We start from the raw sequence: 19704 nt of genomic DNA, 5'->3' as shown, positions 1-19704 counted from the left end.
TTCAACTTAGGTACAATGATACTGTATACTAAAAGAGTGCCTATTTATTTTGGAATATATGCAATAAAACAAAGGAATAAATATTGTATGTATTTATTTTAAAAACATCTGTTTTAACAATCGAAATGAAAAAATGTAATGTGAGGTGGTACAAACATGTTAAATTAATTAATAATGTTATATGGTATACATAGGTTTGTAAAAGTAGAATCAAAATATGAAATATATTTAAACTAAATTAAATTTTGTAACTCTTAGAATTTATTAAAGCATACGATTATTAAAAAGTATTATTTATTGTAAATTATATCAAATTTTGATTTAATTTATTAGTTTACACACACTTGAAAAGTCTTGGTAAACCACAGCTTTTTCTCATCATACTTACAAAATTGACATAACTATAAGCTGTTATTTCGAATATTTTGAAACAGCTTTTACTAATTACATTTTATAGTTTATACCAAGAGAATAACAATGATATAAGGCGAATATCCTACACACCAATTAACAACTGTTATACCATTATTATCAATTTACTGGTATTTGTCTTAAGTATATTCTCAGTTTCTAAACTAAATTTTATAGTTTATATGTATTATATAGTGATACATATTATTTACATCAGTTTATCAGTCTAGATACATAAATTATATTGTATGTTACCATAAAATTTAAATATTAAAATATATTAAATATGTACATGAGAATTCTAACGAATAAAAATTTAATTCTATTACAATACATTATTTATGCAATAAATAAATAGTTTTATGTTTTATATTTTCTTACATAAAAATTTGGGATTAATTTTTCTATGATATTAGCATATTGGTTGTTGGTTTTATTATCATTTTTAACTTTTTTTTTTAAAAAAATCATTCCGTCATATTTACAACAGCAAATATAATTTTGTTTTTTCAGTAGTAGAGGGCAGATTAATACGAGTTGTACATTATTTTCTATTGGTCAGTCAAGTGTTGTAATGTTCCTTGGCCACATAATTTTTTATAAATTTAAAGTTTATTTTTCTTTATGAATAATTACTAACATCTAAGGTAAGATATCATTTTTAAGATTTGGACCTTTATTTTGAATATTAAAAAAAATCAAAAAAAATCGGAAGTCATACACAATCACCAACAATTTAGGTTAATGTTAAATCTTTCAAGAAAGTTAAAAATTGCATGTTTTAACAAATTAATTAAAAGTTAATATATTACTATGACGCATATAATAAAACTATATTTAAATACATAAAGAAAAGAAAATTTATTTGAAAAAAGATACTATATTACTTTATTTGTTTCCACACACTTGAAAAGTCTTGGTAAACCACAGCTTTTTCACGTCATACTTACAAAAGTGACATAACTATAAGCTGTTATTAAGTTTACATTTCGAATATTTTGAAACAGCTTTTACTATATTTTATTACCATATTTTAACAGTAGAAAAATACAAGGTGAAGCCAACAAAAAATTTGGAATTTGTTTGAATTAGAAATAAATTTAAAAAACAATATTTTTCCAATATTTTTCTTGAACATAAGAGTATGGTAAACGCACTCCACACCACAATGGGACACTAATGTTGTTTGTGCATTATTAGGTTATTTGTAATTGCATAATCAATAACATTGGGATCTAATGTGTGTTCTTTCAGAGTACATAATTTATAGTACCGTATACCTGAAACAAACCGAAACATGCAAAAACAAAACATATACCAATAAGACATTTGAATGATATTTTTCTTTTTTTGACGGCTGATCGAATAATATAATATAATAAAAAGCCGTCATTGAGAGGGTGCAACTAGTTTGCGCACATTTACTTGATTACAACTGGTTGGCGCACATTTTTACAATTCGTTAGCGCACAGAATATTTCTAGTACAACCACTCGTTCGCTCACAGATTATTTCTAGTGCAACCACTCGTTTGCGCACACATTTCCCTTCCCATTTATACAGACTTAGGACTGTCAGTGAATATTTACTTTCACTGGTGTGGTTAAAAATGTGTTTTCTATGTATTATGTAATATATTTTGTGTTAAAAAGTTTTCGATTATTTTCGATTTTGTCTTTTTTTTTTTTGTTACTTCAATGGTTTACCTTGGAAGCGGTTACTCATTTGTTCCAAGTAATTCAATTGGTCCATTTCGTTATTCGAATACTTGGTCCATACATTTTTCATGTACACAATTGTTTGTATCACTTCTTTTCGGCGATAGTTATTGACATTAATTTTTATTGAATTGAATTTAAGCTCAGTTTCTGATTGAATGTTTAAAATAACATCAATAACTTGGTATACATGTGGATGAGGGGTAGAATTGATTATTATAATGCCTATGGAAAGCTTCAGCTCCATTAGTTGTTCTTAGTTGATCATCTAGTTTTCCAGCCCAAAGGGATGGATTGAAGTTTGCATTAGGCAATATATATGAATATGATGCGAAAACATAATCAGAAAAGTATAATCCATCTGGAGGAGCAATAGCTATTAAATTTGAAAATGCTATTTCTATTTCTTCAGATGACAAATACGGAAAACCAAAATAATAAAATATTTTAGCCATTTACCTATCTCTAAATTATTATTTTTATACTCCCATAATAATTTACTACTCTTTTGTATACGAGCTAAATGAAATGTACAACATATAATTTTACACCATGGAAAAATATTTAAAATTGCATTATGAGCTGATTTTTCAATATCAACATGAAATTCTTTACTATTAAGTTACCGATCGAGAATGTGAGTACAAAGATTTTGAACTGTTTCCCACATAGTTGTGTATGTCGACGTATGTTTATCTTCTAAAAAACAAAATACTACTGGTACGTAAAAATAATTTTGATAAATGTGAATGGTATAAAGCTGAGCGAATAATTTTGGGCAATATAAAAATGTCCCATCTCTAAATACATGCTTAGCGTCACACATAGCACTTAAATTTGCTGGACATGTAAACAATACTACAGAATTATCGACACTGAAATACATATATTATTCATCTTTGAATTTTACTTTAAATTCTTTCAGCTGTAATACAAGCTCGTTAACAAAATTTGAGAGTTTCGGGAAATGTTTTTTTCTAGTTGCATACATTGAATTTCGTAATAAGTGAATGTCACCATGATTTAAATTATAATCAGATTTTAATAATAATTCTCGTCTAATAATTTTACTTGGTTGTGTATGAATTTCTTCAATGACCTTTCTCATAACAGAACTTCGGATTATATCTTTCTGTATTTCGTTTTGAGAATATTCACAGTGATTATGAGTAGTATGTATTTGTATGTTCACAGCACTTTTGGGCAGGGAGATTTTAAAAGTTTAAGGGGGAATATCCCGCTTGAGCTCATTTTCGTCTCCGTGTAATTCTTTCCGAGAGGAGAAATAGAAACAAAGGTAATTGAATCACCACCAAACCTTATATATTATAAGTTGAACAAAACAAATATTGATTCAATAACTATTCAATTAGTTGATCAGGATAATATACCAATTTATGATTTCTGTGAAACATTGACTATAGTTCTCCATATTAAACGTTGTGGATCTTGATATTCATTTTTTTAGATGAATGAATCGATGACTCTACGCTTAACTGGGAATGATACTACATTGACAACAATTTTTTTCCCACCTCTAAACGTGTATGAGGACTCTGAAATAGCTTTATTATATTTATAAACGTTCAATTTATTTCCAAATATTAATTCGGAAAATAATAAATTTGCAATTCAAGTATTAGATAAGAATCGAAATGGATTGGAAATTTGTTTTATTACGCTAAAAAAAGGTTGTTATAATATTAAAGATATTAACCAGCAAGTTGTAGAGCAAGTAACAGACTTTAATAAAGAAAATGGAACATCTATATCTTTCGAAATTTAATAAGGTTTATGGAATAGCACCTTTATTAGGGTTTGAAAAACGGGACTATTATCCAGATTTTAAAGTTCTGCGTTCGGAAAAAGCTATAAATTTAAACACAATTAACTGTATAAAAGTAATGTGTAATATTGCTCAAGGATCATTCAGTAATCACGTTCAAACTCATTCAATTTACGAGTATTTCCCTAGTGGAAAAACTGGAACAAAAGTGGTTCAATCACCACCAAACCTTATATATTATAAATTGAACAAAACAAATATTGATTCAATAACTATTCAATTAGTTGATCAAGATTTTAATCAAATCGATAATTTTTGTGAGACTTTAACAATTGTACTACATATTAAACGTTACGGATCTTGACATGAGATTAAAATTTAATATAAGCCCATTACTTTAGGTTAGACTAGCTAGTCATTCGACTAAAGTGTTACCGTCAACATCAAGTAAAGTTAAAAAATTGACAGTGAAAAATAAAAACATTTTATATATTGAAACAGAATGCCTGAAAGTGATATTTTGGATATAAGTTCGAGGTTTGAAACAGATTCTAAAATTAAGAAAATGTATATCATTCATATACACCTTATACGACTTCATTTAATAATAATGATGAAATACGAACATCAATCCAGCAAACAGATGTTTATCCGTATTTGCATGAGAGTTTTATTTTTTTAGAAGGTAAAATATCAGAAGCTAGTGAAGTAAAACTTGCTAATAACGGTTTTTTCATATCTCTTTGAACAAATACGACTTGAAATCAATGGAATAGAAGTAGATAATACTCGATTACTAGGTATTACCAGCTCGTTGAAAGGTTATCTATCATGTACACCACATAACTATAACCGTTATGAAAATGCAGGTTGGATTTTTCTTAAAGTTAATTATTTATAATTTAAAATAAGGATAATAAAAAAATTATTTTTACTAAAATACTTACCATACTGTCATGAGCAGCAGATTGTCTTGAATGCGTATCATAATTTTTAATTGATGCATAATTAAATTGATCAATATCTTTTAATTCCTCTTGTTCTACACAGCTTTCATATTCTTCTTCCCATTGTCTTGAATTATTATGATATTGAAAAACATCATTGTGTTTATCATTCTGTTTAATTTCATATATAAATAGTGTTGTATGATCTTTCTTTTTGTTTCTTTAAAAATAAATTGATATTTTACTATGTAAGTATTCATAAAACTTTATTTTTTTTTTTATTTCATAAAATGTTGATATTAATTGATTAATTTTAAAATATGTAATCTTCACTCTGTAGAATGCAATACATATGGAAGACTATTAACCAATATCAATTTTTATTTAAAAAAAAAAAAAGAATTTTTTTATAAAGTACCTAATTAAAAATTACTTATATTATTTACTTAATGATTGAGGATATCTGAATAATGCATTTGAGTAGTTTAAATTGTTCAATGTAGGATCAGTATCCAAAATTAGATAAGGATTTAATTTTAGCTGTGCATCTGAACTATGATTCGTTATTTGATGTAAGTTTGTATGAAAAGTTTGTAAGCGATCTTTAAGAAACCAACATCCTTTAGTATTATCTGATGGAAATACATTGTGTTCTTGATGGGCATTCAGATCTTTTTATTCTAATCATATATGCATTGCATGCAGAGCAAAAAAAAATATCTGGTACAGTTCCTAAATTTGTTAGATTATTAAGCAATAGTATACATTTTGAATTCAAAATAAATACCTATTTTTTGATAAAGTTATCTTATTTACCTAATGTATTAGAATATTTAGATGATGCATTTGAGTAGTTTAAATTGCCCAATGTAGGATCAGTATCTAAAATTAAAAAGGGATTTAATTTTAGCTTTCTTTCTGAACTAAGATCTACTGTTTGATGTAAGTTTGTATGAAGAGTTTGTAAACAATCTATAGAACACTGGCGTTCATTAGCCCTATCTGATGAAAATTCATTATGTTCTTGGTAAGTATCAAGTATTTGAGTTCTTCTTATTCTTTTCATACATACATTGCATACAGAACAAAAATCATTCTCTTTGTGTTTAGAATTATTGACAATCTGTTTGGTTAATAAAGAGTATGATTTATTTTTCATCTCCTATTAACTTGTTTTCTTTTATAAAGAAATCATTAGATTTGTCTGTGAAATAAATAACATAATTAAAACATTATAATAGAAGCATTAACATAAATATATATAAAAGCACAGAATGATTTTATAATTCTTAACCATAAAAAAATACTATCATTCGAAAATATGTCATTAAAAAATAGAGAAGAGTAAAGTAAGAAATTAACTAATAAATAAACTAAACACAATATACTTTGATAATACAAATGAGAACTGTATCATTAATAGAATAACATTAAAAAGATACTATATAGTTAAAATTATTTAATTGGGAAATATATTTTAAAATTCTTTAACATTTTTTATAAAAATCATGAATTTTTTTCTATTCCTAGAAAATCAATTAATATAAATTTAATTTAGATAAATAAGTAAACATAATAAAAATAGTAAAAAATATTGAAAAGATAATTTAACGTCGAAATATATTCTGATCAATTAAAAGTTAATCAATTTAGTATAACAGCACAAATAATTACATTTAAAGGAATAAAATCATTTAATTGTAACAAGTAAGTATTTGCCTACCTACTTACAATGAAACGACGTATAGACGTAATAGCATGCGCCATCTGTGTACTCACAATCGACGGTAAAACGAAATTTAAGATTTAAAAAAATCAGTTTATTCGAACACACTGTAACACGTCAGTGCTCGAAATGGAAAATTTTCTGAACCGGAACGCTTTTTTTTGGAATAGGTACATACCATAGAATTGGGGGCTTCACCCAACGTATTTTTTTTACGAACCGGAACGCTAAAAATTTTTTTGTCGTGAACCGGAACTGCGTTCCGGTGCGTTCCGGTCCATTTCGAGCACTGTAACACGTAAAAAACTTGAGTTTGACTTGAACAAGTGTACATCGTATAAAAAATGTTATGTAAAATTAAGAATAGACTGAAGAATACATATGAAAAAAAAACTCACTATGGATACAATTACGGTGGTAGTGTAGGTATAGCAATAGGTAAGACAAGGAGGTAATAACATTGTACATTTGTACAATATATACGAATGTCAACCAATGGTTATGGATACGAGTCGTCATAACCGCGCGCAGTTAAGTAATAGGTAATATAAATATTACATATCTGACAGCTGTTCTTAACTCCTATAATGGTCGCGTTTTCTGCACGCCCAACACGGCGGACGTTCCATACAACGGCGATTGATGATTGAAAATTGAATAATAGGAAGGTTATTTGACTCAGCGCGCGGTTGAAAAGGACAAAAGACGTCAAATGCGCGATGATACACCATGAAAAGTGATTAATCGGAAACTATCAATCTTCCTGAATAATAATAATAATAATAATAATATGATATTATCCATACAAAACATTCCTAATACAGTAATACAAGTATATTGGAAAACGAAAACAAGACCTTTGCTGCGTCAACTGTTCACGACGTTAACGTGCATAGAATCTTATCTAGAATGTAAAATATAAATATTGTGTGTCCTCAAGCTGAAAAAATATACTCTATATAGTATATTTTTACTAAGAATATATTAGAAAAAACAGATTCGATGAGTTGGTACCTATTGACGTTACCAAGTCACAAAAGAGATTTATTTTCAGCTTAAATATTATATTAATTAATAACTCACCATTAGGTTTAAGTAAATTAATTCAAAATAAGAAAGCTGCTAACTTAGTTGATACAACCCTTGCATCTAATGCTTTAGGGAATGATGGTAAATTGTTTTTTAATTCCTTGAGTTTTTCAGCTGCAACAGTGTAAGGGATATCACCTAAAAATATTTAAAAACTAAATATTAACGACTAAACTTTAGAATAAAAAATAAATAAAACTATAATTATCAAGAGAAAACTAATCTTTGAAATTAGTAAGATCATTTGAGATAGTGTGTTCCCTATTAAATGTTAAAACTGTAAACGACTCCGAAGATAGGCTATTTTTAACAGTATATATCTCGTCATTAGGTTTAAATTGATTAAACCGATATAATGGATTGTTTTTTAAATTCTTGGATTTTTCAGCTACAGAGAATGAAATGACAAAATCATTACCAACTTATATCTATAAAACTATTATGGAAATGTAATTGTTGTGTATGTTATAATGAATTTAAAAACCGTTATTTTAAGTTAGATTTTACATTAGGTATCATTATTCAAAAATGATTAATTTTTTAATTTTAAATTCCATCTTCTAAAAAATGTATAATTCATACAAAAAACATATAAACATACGTAAAACAAAAAAAAAAAAATAATAAAAATTAGTTAATTAACTTTTAATAAAAAATATAGTTCCATAATAATACATTTGTTGGTTCTATTGTAGGTATATTATATTAAGCATGTTAATTATAATAAAATAATATTATAATAAGTACATATCTAATTCATTAAATTCAAGCATTATTGATCTGCAAACAAATAAAAATACTATTAAATTAAGTACCTTTATCCAAAACATTTAAAATTACAGATGATTGATATTCCCAGCAGGATTTGTTGCCATACACTGGAATATGCCAGAATCCATAGTCAGTAAGCAAGAAAAAATATATGTACAAAAGCGGAAAGATAAACATGTGCAAGCTGTTAAAACACGAAAATGAAAAGTCTACATTAGGTAGGTAGGTACTTCTATCATTTTATCAACAATTTAGTAGTAAGTCAGATCTTAATGCCGATTGATGTTAAAATTAATAGCTGCAAATATTCCAATGAATAGGTAGGTAATAATTAAATAATAAATATTTTTTCGAATTTTTAACAAAGTATTGCAAAAAAACTATTTCTGACGAGTCGATGTTAAATAATAGATATTTCAATTCATGCTATGAAAATACATTGACTAAAATTTCCAAAAAGTACTTATGCACCAATCACTTTAGTGAATGTAGAGCATTCGTTTTCTACGTATAAAAACATTCTATCGGACAATAGTCATTTTCACAACTGAAAATCTAGTAAAATACTTACTAATTATCTAATTTTATTTTATTTAAATTAATTTTTGGTTACGCTTTTTTTAAAATAATAAGCTTTTTTTATTACTTTTTTAAAATAATGTTGTGCTTTTTTTGTCATTTATTACACTTTATAATCAGAGCCCTACATATTACCATGAAGCTGTTTAAAAATGAAAGTTATAAATTCACATCAAAGGAAGAAATAACATCAAATCAAGGACAAAATATAATAAGCAATACCTACATAAATAAAAATGTAATAATTAATTTTAAATACCAAATGTGTATTATATAATACTAGCAGGTTACCTGTCGCAGCTTTGCTCACGAAATTTTTATAAGTGTATGATACAAAATGATAATTTATGACAACAGCTTCATTATAAAACTTCTCTATAAACTACATATTACAATATATTTTCATTTGATGCCAAAGTAACTAAATTTATAGGCGTAGGTATTGACACTGGAGCATGTCACATAAAATTGCCCAAGTGAAAAAAAGCCTAAAAATATGAGCTAAAGACTCAAGGCTTAAAAACGCTTACTCATACATGTATATAAGTATAAAATTTACACCTAAAATTTTGTTTTTTGCCGATTTTAATCCCTTAAAATAAATTTTTTTTTAATCCTTCCTTATAGTGCACGGTAAAATAACAATAATAATCTACCCTCAAAATTTCAAATCGATAGCTCTAATAGGTTCGGTTCTGAATGATTATGAATCGGTCACTCGAACAGTCTCGTTTATATACGAGTATACATATGTATATGATAGGTAAAATATTGTTAAATATATATTTTGATTACTTAACAACATTTATGTCAACATACACAATCAAAATAGTTTTATCACTTGCTCTTGAATATTGATACCAGGCCATCATTTAAGTACCTACAATAAATTACATTAAAATTTAATTTAAAATAGATACTTAAAATTTAACTTACTATATAGCTAAGTTTTTAACATTACTAACAGCAAAATCATCTCGTATTTCTCATTTAATATTAATTTTTTATTGATACACCATACAAGTTATGACAACATTTTACAGTTATTACCAAAGAAACTTATCACAAACCAAATTTGTATTCAGTAGACACAATTTTGTGTGGTTATCTCTAATATTAAAGTCAGCTACTAATTTCTAAGACAAGAACATAAACTGTATGAAAGTCAGTATTTTACAATATTTTAAATTAGAATCGATGATAAATATTTGTTACAATAGAAAATTATAGATCAATTATAATGTAGATTAGAACAATTTATAAGATTAAAATTAAATAATTCTATAGGTTCCAGTTCTTCAAAATAAAATATTGAGATTATAGGTTAGTATATAATTATAACTTAACTTTCTTAATAGTAAGCACACTGTGAACATTTTAGAATTCATAAACAATAATGAATTTTATACTGTTCAGTTTTCTTAAAAATAAAAGTAAAAAAAATATCTTACAAGACTAATTGTTTACTAAATAATAATCTATTATAAGTTTTATAATAGGTACAATAATTTTAATATTAAGTAAAAAAGATTTTAATGCATTCTTCAGAACATGATACATTTACTGTTTTTTAAGGAATTGTAAAACAAAGACAACACATGCATGTATTATGTCTTATTAACACTAAAATAAGTAATATGATATACTATTTTAATATTATTATGTATCCAGTTTAAAAATTAAAACCTATTACTATTAATTTATTATTTATTAATAATATTAAAGATAACTTGGAAAATTTTTTATCAAGTAGAAATATATAATTTCTATTTATTGTCAATTACAAATTTGATAAAACTATATAATATATAAAAAAAAAATGTAATAAATGTTAATCAAAAATGAGAATTTAAAATTGCTTGAGTTATTTTAATACACCTTCCTTAAATAAATAATACTGTACATTTAATTTGTTACTCTTAAAAACGGGTGGTGTTTTTCAAGACTTTTTTTCTCTTATTCTTACAGAAAAACAAATGCTTAATATATTTTAAATTAACAATTTGCTTAATATTAGAGCTCGGAAGTTGATGATCTTAAAAACAATAAAAAATGACCTAAAAAAAATATGCAAATATGACATAAAAATGTCCTAAAAAATTACAAATAATTGTTTTATAAATTCATCAAAGCTTACAAATTATTTAAAAATCAAAATCATTGCATTGTACAATTAGAGTGTATTTTATGTTATCGAAAGTAAATGAACGACGATTATCTGTTAATAAATATTTATATTTGGAAAAACTTCCAAATATAAAGTGTGAAATTAGTAAAAATGACTAAAAATGTGGAAAAATTACTTAAAAAGTAATAAACACCAAAAAAATGCAAAATGCATCAACTTCCGAGCCCTATTTATTATATACATTTTAATAAATTATCTTACACTCTTGTTTGTATTTTAAATTAAGTAGAATTTTATTGATTTATATAATCTGAATAAATAAATAATAATAGCAAAAAAAAAAAAACCATTTTAAACTTAAATAATTCAACATTATTTTTATAGTATTAATTACATTTAAGAACTGTTCCTGAACAGATATCGAAAAATTGAAAACAGTAGTCATGTAGCTACAAAAGAAATTTAAAATATTTAGTAGTAAAATAAAATGAATATCATCCTGTATATAAATCATTCATCTGTTTTCCATAAATACATTATAAACAGTCCTCAAACTCTCCATGATTGATAGCCCATTGACGTGTTTTAAGATCCCATGGACAACCATTTTTTCGAGCGTATCTTAAGCATTCAAAATGTCCATTCACTGCAGCGATATAGCATGTATCTTCATGCCATTCACATCCGTTTTCGTGGGCATATTGGAGACAATTCATATGTCCATTTTTTGCAGGTCCATAGGTTGAAAATGAATCCCAAGTACATTTATTTTCACGTAGATATTTTAAACAATCCAAATGCCCATTTCTACTGGCAGCACTGGCCGTTTTATAATCACATCCACATCCGTGAGTAAAAGCATAAATTAAACAATCTAAATGTCCACTTTCTGCAGCACAAAAAGTTGTACATTCATCCCACGGACATCCATTTTCATGGGCATACATCAAAACATCTAAATGTCCATTAGTGGCAGCCATAGTGCATGTTTTTTTATCCCATTCACACCCGTTTTCATGAGCATATTTTAAGCATTCCAGATTGCCTTTCGCTGCAGCCATGGTACATGTATCAATAGACCACGGACAACCATGACTACGAGCATATATCAAACACTGCAGTTGTCCACTATCTGCAGCCCATTTGCACGTTTCTGAATCCCATCGACACCCATTTTCATGGGCAAATTTTAAACAATCAATATATCCGTTATGAGCAGCCAACATGCATGTTCTTTCATCCCAAGGACATTCATTTTTAAATGCGTATTCCAAACAATCAAGTTTACCACAATTTGCGGCCCAATTGGATGTATATTTGTCCCAAGGACACTTGTTCTCATGAGCATATTTTAAACAATCCAAATTACCATATCTTGCGGCGGTGTAACAAACGCTTCTATTCCATGGACAACCATTTTCATGGGCATATTTTAGACAATCTAAATCACCATTTTCAGCAGCATTCATGCAAACATATTTGTCCCAAGAAAACCCTAATCTGCGAGCCAATTTTATACAATCTAAATGTCCAGCATCTGAAGCAGCGTTACATATGAGAGTATCTAACTGAGGTCTAATTTTTTTTTCTCCTTTCATATATAAAATTAAATGTTCGCAACAATGATGGATATCAATTTTAATTACATTATTTGGTGTAGTATTATACCAATGTTTTTGCAATTCATTACATTCAAAATATGCTAGTTTTGATAAGGTATACATTGTCAAATTTGAGTTTTCGAATATTTTGGTTATTTAAAATATTTAATATCAGCCTAAAACATAAAAATGAATCACCATTAATTAATGATACATACAAATCATTATAATTAAAATGTACAATTAAATTACTTATAATAAGAATACTTACTTAAGAATTATTGTTATTTATCGGCAAGCTTAAAATCAGATTGATTTCCATATTACATTGTATAATCTATAAACAAATATCAAAATAAAAACAAGTTAGATTTGCAATAATTAAAGTGGAATAGTTGCTATATTGTATTAAAATTGAAAAAGTTATATTCAAAATTAAATAAAAAATGTCTCCTCTTTTATTGAGACACTTCAGATTTCATTAAGAAATTACAACAAACTGCTAGAAATTTGCTTTCTCAAATACTTTGCCAAACACGTCAGTATTTTTCTTGGAGTAAAGTTATTAAAATTGGATACATTTCTTACACTTTGATTTAAATGTTATTTTATATTCATTTCCCCTCCAGATCAATCAACGTGCCATGTACAATAAACTCTATGTATATTACATATTTTTAATTTCAACCAACAACCACCCATGCATTATAAAAACTTTTAGTTATATCTGACATGAAAATATTTGGTTGAAGAAAACGAGTGACTCTCTTATTTTATAATAAATATTCTTAATACCATTTTATCAATTTAATTACTTGTTATGAACAAGTATGAGAATCCTTTACTCAAGTCATCAAAAATCAAAATAATTATAAATTGAAATGATACACGTTCATTATATGTACCTCGTCAATACAAATAACATTGTTTCCAAATTTTTCAAGCTTTGATTTATGATTAGTGAAATAATTAAGAAAGTCTTCTTTTAGTTTTACATAAATACATAATTTTCATCAATTTACCTTACAACTTGTCATACATTAGAATAGTGTACAGTTTAATTATTTAGATAACAAGATGCTTCAATGTGTACAAATTATTTTTACTTAATAAATGGATTGTTTCTAAATAGGTATATGATATTCTATAATAAAAAATTCCATCTAAAATCTGACCAAATAAAACACTGTTATGAATTTTTGGACGCTATTCATTTCTTGTAACTTTATCTAATAAAAAGTGTGCTGTTTCACTTTCATTGAACTTTATTGACCTTAATAGTATATTTTAACTTTTAATTCAATTTTTATACATAATATTGATACTTGCTGAACAATACCCATAATTTTGTTACTATTTTGATATTTTACATATTGACCTAAGGTTTGTGAAATATGAAAGTTATTTATACAACTTAACTAATAGCTGTAAATTTATAATAGCATTGGAAGAATCACAATTATTATCAACATAATATTATGATCAAGAAGAAACTTTAATTTCACTTTTCATTTACATTTTAAAAGAGCATGATTTTACTTTATACATGCTATTTGGTTTTTTTAAATTTTTTTCAATTTGTATTGGATTTAATAAGTGAAATTCTGTGAAAATAGTATTATAATTTTAAAATCTACATATTTATCAAGTATTATACTAAATAAATATACATTTAATTCTTAAACATATTCATTTTCACTATTAATAGCATTCTTCTATCTTTTTTATTTACATTTTTTATTAGTTAAATTATGTTATGTCCCTTTTTTCTAACTTTAATTACTGCTTATAGTGTGGACTGTATTTGAATTAGTTATGAATATTATGATCAACAGCACATTAAGTAAATGGTTATAGAACTTATCACAGCATAAAATGTTTGAAAAATATTTTATAGAAATATATATTTTTATAAATGTTGATATTTTAATGATAGTGCTTAAAATCATTTTTTTGTATACTGATTGCACTCATCACATTTAAAGTTGATGGACAGATTAATAATAGGTATTGTTATTCAAATTTAAAATATGTAAAAATAATATATTTTATTATATTTAGTATAAGTTTAGTTATTTTACTTGAAAAATAAAATCATACAGTAATTAGGTAACACTTATCATAAATATAATAAAAATATATTATGAAAATTTTACATAGCAAAGTATTTAATAATACTGTCATTCAGATTGTTATTGTGTTACTTCATATTAAAACAAACCTTATTGTGCGATGCAATGGATCTATTAGGATGATTAATATACTTTTAACTAGCACAGTAATGAAAACTTGATTTAATTTATAGGTATCACTAAAATCTATGTTGTATAGTGCATATTTGTGTTTATAATAATGGTGTTTTATAAATGTTCAAATACTCTTAGAGAATATAGGCTGAAATAAAAAATTAATGTTCCAAATGTAAGAACATATTTATTATTATTACTTTTTTTTAAATATATTTTTAATTTTTAATTATTTATATAGATACATAGTTTGTGTATAATGTATTAAAATTCAATGTTAATAGAATTAGACTAGATAATATCATATTTTTCATGTCTGAACGTAAAACTAAAAGTTAAACACAATTACATCCTAATATTCATATGCTCACTACACAAATACAAGAGAAAAATGAAATTGAAAGTACAATCAAGTTATTGATATCAAATAATCATTTCAAAAAAAAAAAGTGCAATGAAAATAAACAAAAAAAACATTAAGGAAAAGTAAAGTTGAAAATTCTAATTACCTATGGTGTAACAAACCTTTAAGTACAATTATTAATAATCTTAAACATGAAAATAAATTTATTATTAAACTTAAAATTATTTACTTGTCATTATTATTATAAAATATCTGTTTCAATAAAGTGTAAAAAGAACAAATTAAATTTTTTTTTATATAACTTAATGTAATGATTATTTTATAACTGTTGTTAATTTAATTTAATCTTAGTAAATTATAATTTATAATTTATTTATTAAATACATAATGTATGTTATAATATTGTATTTGTATTATAAAATATGGTATTAAGTAAATTAAATTAATAATATTTTTTTGTTAAGGTATTTAAAAATATTCTTAAGTACTATTTCATGAAAAAACCTCAGCAATGTCTTGAAAAATTTTAATAATTGCTTAAAATTAATAATTTAATATTGTAATCTTTACTAAAAAGTAGAAAAAAATTATTATTTAATTACAATAAACAAAATAGATAAAATAAAAAAAATGTGTTATAATAAGATATTATTACAGTCTGTATTGTAGTATATTAGTAGATATGTATTGTCAGAGAGTTATTTTTATGTATCCTTATATTTATTAGTTATTATTCAAGGAAAAAATGACCATTAAAAAAAAAATAACTAATGGGATTTATAGAGATATTATTAACAGACCAAAGAGCAATCTACTCTGTCACTCATTACACAAAATACAGACTAAGGTACACCTTATTTAATTTAATACATTTGAAGGCAAGTATCAAATATTTAAATCAAATATTACTTTTGATCTTTATAGAAGTCAGAGATACATCAGAAACAGATAAGCCAATTGAAAATTGTTGATTTGAGCTCAAATGTTCATACATTTGTTATATCATTATTTTTGAACAAAATATATAGTATATTAATAATTTCATACAAATAAAAAATTATTATGAATGTGGGAAGCCATAGAAAATCTAAGTCATAACCTGTCTATGGTGTATTGCTGTAATTTTTGTTTATCTTGATGAATGATATTAAGAGGACACTACACAAACATTTGTTTTTCTCACTTATCTTACAAGTGCTACAGTCAGCAGATTAGGTTTAGCTTTGTTAGTTTAAAAATTAGAGTGAATAGACCTATAATGAAACTTGATGGTAAGGACATTTTCTGTGTTTGTATGTGGGTTTTTTACGATAATTCAATTTTTTAGCAAGTTTTGCATATGTAAAATAAAGTAAATTAAAAATGCTCATAACTCACTTAAAAAAATTGAATTATCATAAAAGATCACATTCAAACACAGAAAATGTTCTTACCATCAAGTTTCATTATAGGTCAATTCACTATAATTTTTAAACTAACAAAGCTAAACCTAATCTATTGAACGTAAATTTGGTATGTCTGTATAGCGTCCTCTTAATATATTAATATATATATATATTATATTATTATTCATGATTCCACATTTATTAATCTTTGTATAATTTTGTGTTTTTTTTTAGATAAATTAATAAGTTTAAAAAAAAAAAATTAAAATTTGTGTTATTGAATCAAAAGAAAAAAGTTGTTCTAATAAAAAAAACTGAAACTATGAGTATAAATAATTAAGTATTAAGGTAAGATTACAAAGCATCTATTAATAATATATAACTCTATATCATCAAAATTGTTGTATTAAAATTTTCATTTTTATTCTTTTAAACATTTTATTTTAATAAAGAATACATCTAGGTACTTAATGTGAATATTACTAATGAATAGGGAGCAGATCTTAATGTAAATAAATATTTTTATTAAAGGGTGTTATGAAACGTCCTTATTTTTAATCAAACTTAATTCTGATCTTAAGTACATTTCATAACACCCTGAATAAAATAGCACTTTTTTATTTTACATATTTTTCCATATTTATTTTGGTTTTTTGGCCAAAGTAATAAAAAAAATTAGAAACTTCAAATCTAACAATTATTTAAAGTCTTTAGATAGTGGAAAATTCAGCAAACAAATTAAATAAAATTCAAAGAGAATCTGGACTAATTATATAAAAAAAATAATTAAATTATGTACTAGCTAAAAATGAAAAACATCAATGACTATTGAATTATCACCATCTGATAAATCAAGTAAGAAATATGTCTCATTATCCTAGATCGGCATTAAATACTCTAAAAATCAATTTTGAAACCTAATCACTGTATATTTAAAATTGAAAATCTCCAAATATATGTTGTATCCAATTGTTTCTAAGAATAAACTATTGTCAATGAATTAATTAATACAATTTAAGAAAAACAGTATGTAATAAATTAATAAACTAAATTTGTTTCATTAAATACTTTGTGTTTTTTAATACATATTTTAGCAAAAATAAGAATATAAATATTTACATACTTCAACTTTTTTATTATATAAAAACTTGTGCCCTACTAATGAAAATAAATAATTTATTAAATTAACACGTTAACCGCCGGTGGTCATCAGTAATTCGCAATTTTTTTATATTTGTGACCACTGGGGGGGGGCATAGTTCATCATTACTACCACGGCACATGACAGCCGGTGACCATAAATTAATTTAGTTTTATATTATTAACTTTTTTATGGCGCTACAATAATGCACCGAAATAATGACCGTGGCGTAGCAGGAATTATTACAATTTTTTAGGTACCTATAATATTTTTTTTTCAATTTTTTTAAATATTTAGTGTACACAAATTTGGAAAACATTGAAAAATATGTTTGGCATATCATTTCCAAGTGAATATTACTAAATTTGTAGCATACATTTTTAATAGTATTGGTAATAATCAAATCATTCAATTATTTGAATAATTGAATCAATTCTATTATTTTAAAAATAATTTGAATAATAACATAATTGGATAGATTCTCGGTTCAAATTAAGGTAGGTATAAATTATTTTTAAATACAAAAACAATATTAAGTAAATAAGAATAAATACGCTTCAACTGAGTGTTACCTAATTGTATTAACTATTATTCGTATACACCAGGGACGGTCAAACTTTTTTCGGCTGCGATCTACTAAAAATATACTTCACCTTTGAGGATCGACTTTGATAAAAAAGTTTTTATTATTATTAAGTTACTATACCACCATAATTAATTTTTGTGAGCGCAACCTAAAAATAAATTCTAGCACGATCGACTTTAAAATCGTTTGCGATCGACTGTTTGGCCGCCCCTGGTATACACTATACCAATGAATACACTTATAAAACCAATAGCTGTTAAGTATAAAGTAGTCAGTAATATACGGGTACTGAGAAAGAAAAGGATTCAACAACAAAATAAATCAATTATACTAAAATCATTATTCCCATGACTAACTTTTAAGTAGTGAAAATCGTTTTTGCGTAAATCCCCTCCAAACACAGCCTTAAATATACCACTGCTCCTTTACACCTAAGTTAGTCACGTACACACACACACACACAATCTTTCCTATACAAAATATCTTATAACAACAACAAACGATACTTATACCTCTAATAAGTTATCACACGCTAGAGACGCTGATATAGTAATATATACCATCTGCGATCAAACAGTGAAGCACGCAGGCGGTGCTTATACTTACGTATACGGTTGTTGAAGACTTCGATACGAATACTGCGAGCAGGTCAATTCGACGTCACAAACCGACAAAGTTCTCGTTGACAATGAAACAAACAAAATTTCAGAATTTACACTGTACACGGTCTACACCGACTAAACGTAATATCACAATGCCCGGCACCGGTAGTAAAAAAGAACGATGTAAATCGAAGACGACGTCGTTGTTCGGTGTTCGGCGTATTCGTAATTATTAAGTAAAAATCGTTGATGATGAATAACGTTATTGCCTATTGGTAGACACTAGACGCCTAATCGCCAGTGGAAGTTAACAGCGTCGTATTATTATTTTGTTCCATGATTCGGTGCGACTGCGTTTCTAGTATAGGACAACAGTCTTTGATAATGTTTGTAACTACACTTATTGCACAGCGACCGGCGTCCCGAAGTCGGAAAATCCGAAAACCAAAACGTACGAAGCGTTTGAACGTCTAGCCCGTTGGTCCAACGATCATTAATTATCTACGATTAAATTTCGTAGTTTAATTGTTTTGCGACAAATTATGTTGGGTTTAATTGGAACTAAACAAGAATACTTACGTACAATATTGTCATACAGAGTGTTCACTGTTCAATGTTCAATAA

The 19704-nt window shown here is 25.8% G+C and overlaps 1 protein-coding gene and 2 pseudogenes across 1 annotated transcript; 1 reads left to right on the top strand and 2 right to left on the bottom strand.

Moving 5' to 3' along the window:
• The first annotated feature begins 4417 nt into the window (after window positions 1-4417).
• LOC112603754 lies at window positions 4418-4816 on the top strand (annotated as a pseudogene).
• Window positions 4817-4858: 42 nt separating this feature from the next.
• LOC112603753 lies at window positions 4859-6021 on the bottom strand (annotated as a pseudogene).
• Window positions 6022-11506: 5485 nt separating this feature from the next.
• On the bottom strand, window positions 11507-19434 carry LOC112603740 (espin-like). Its single transcript, XM_025352464.1, has 3 exons — window positions 19085-19434; window positions 13028-13093; window positions 11507-12932 (listed from the first exon to the last, which is right to left on the bottom strand). The coding sequence occupies exon 3, from the start codon at window positions 12877-12879 to the stop codon at window positions 11692-11694; it is 1188 nt and encodes a 395-aa protein (XP_025208249.1). The 5' UTR covers window positions 12880-12932; window positions 13028-13093; window positions 19085-19434; the 3' UTR covers window positions 11507-11691.
• Window positions 19435-19704: the final 270 nt, after the last annotated feature.

This window comes from Melanaphis sacchari, unplaced genomic scaffold, assembly GCF_002803265.2.
Source record: "Melanaphis sacchari strain LSU unplaced genomic scaffold, SCAv2.0 Contig110_pilon_pilon, whole genome shotgun sequence".
Taxonomy (NCBI): Eukaryota; Metazoa; Arthropoda; class Insecta; order Hemiptera; family Aphididae; genus Melanaphis; species Melanaphis sacchari.
This window is presented reverse-complemented; position numbering and strand designations above follow the sequence as displayed.

What these genes read in the sequence shown, in the direction of transcription:
- LOC112603740 (XM_025352464.1), bottom strand. Translation starts at nt 12,879, where the DNA reads ATGTATACCTTATCAAAACTAGCATATTTTGAATGTAATGAATTGCAA.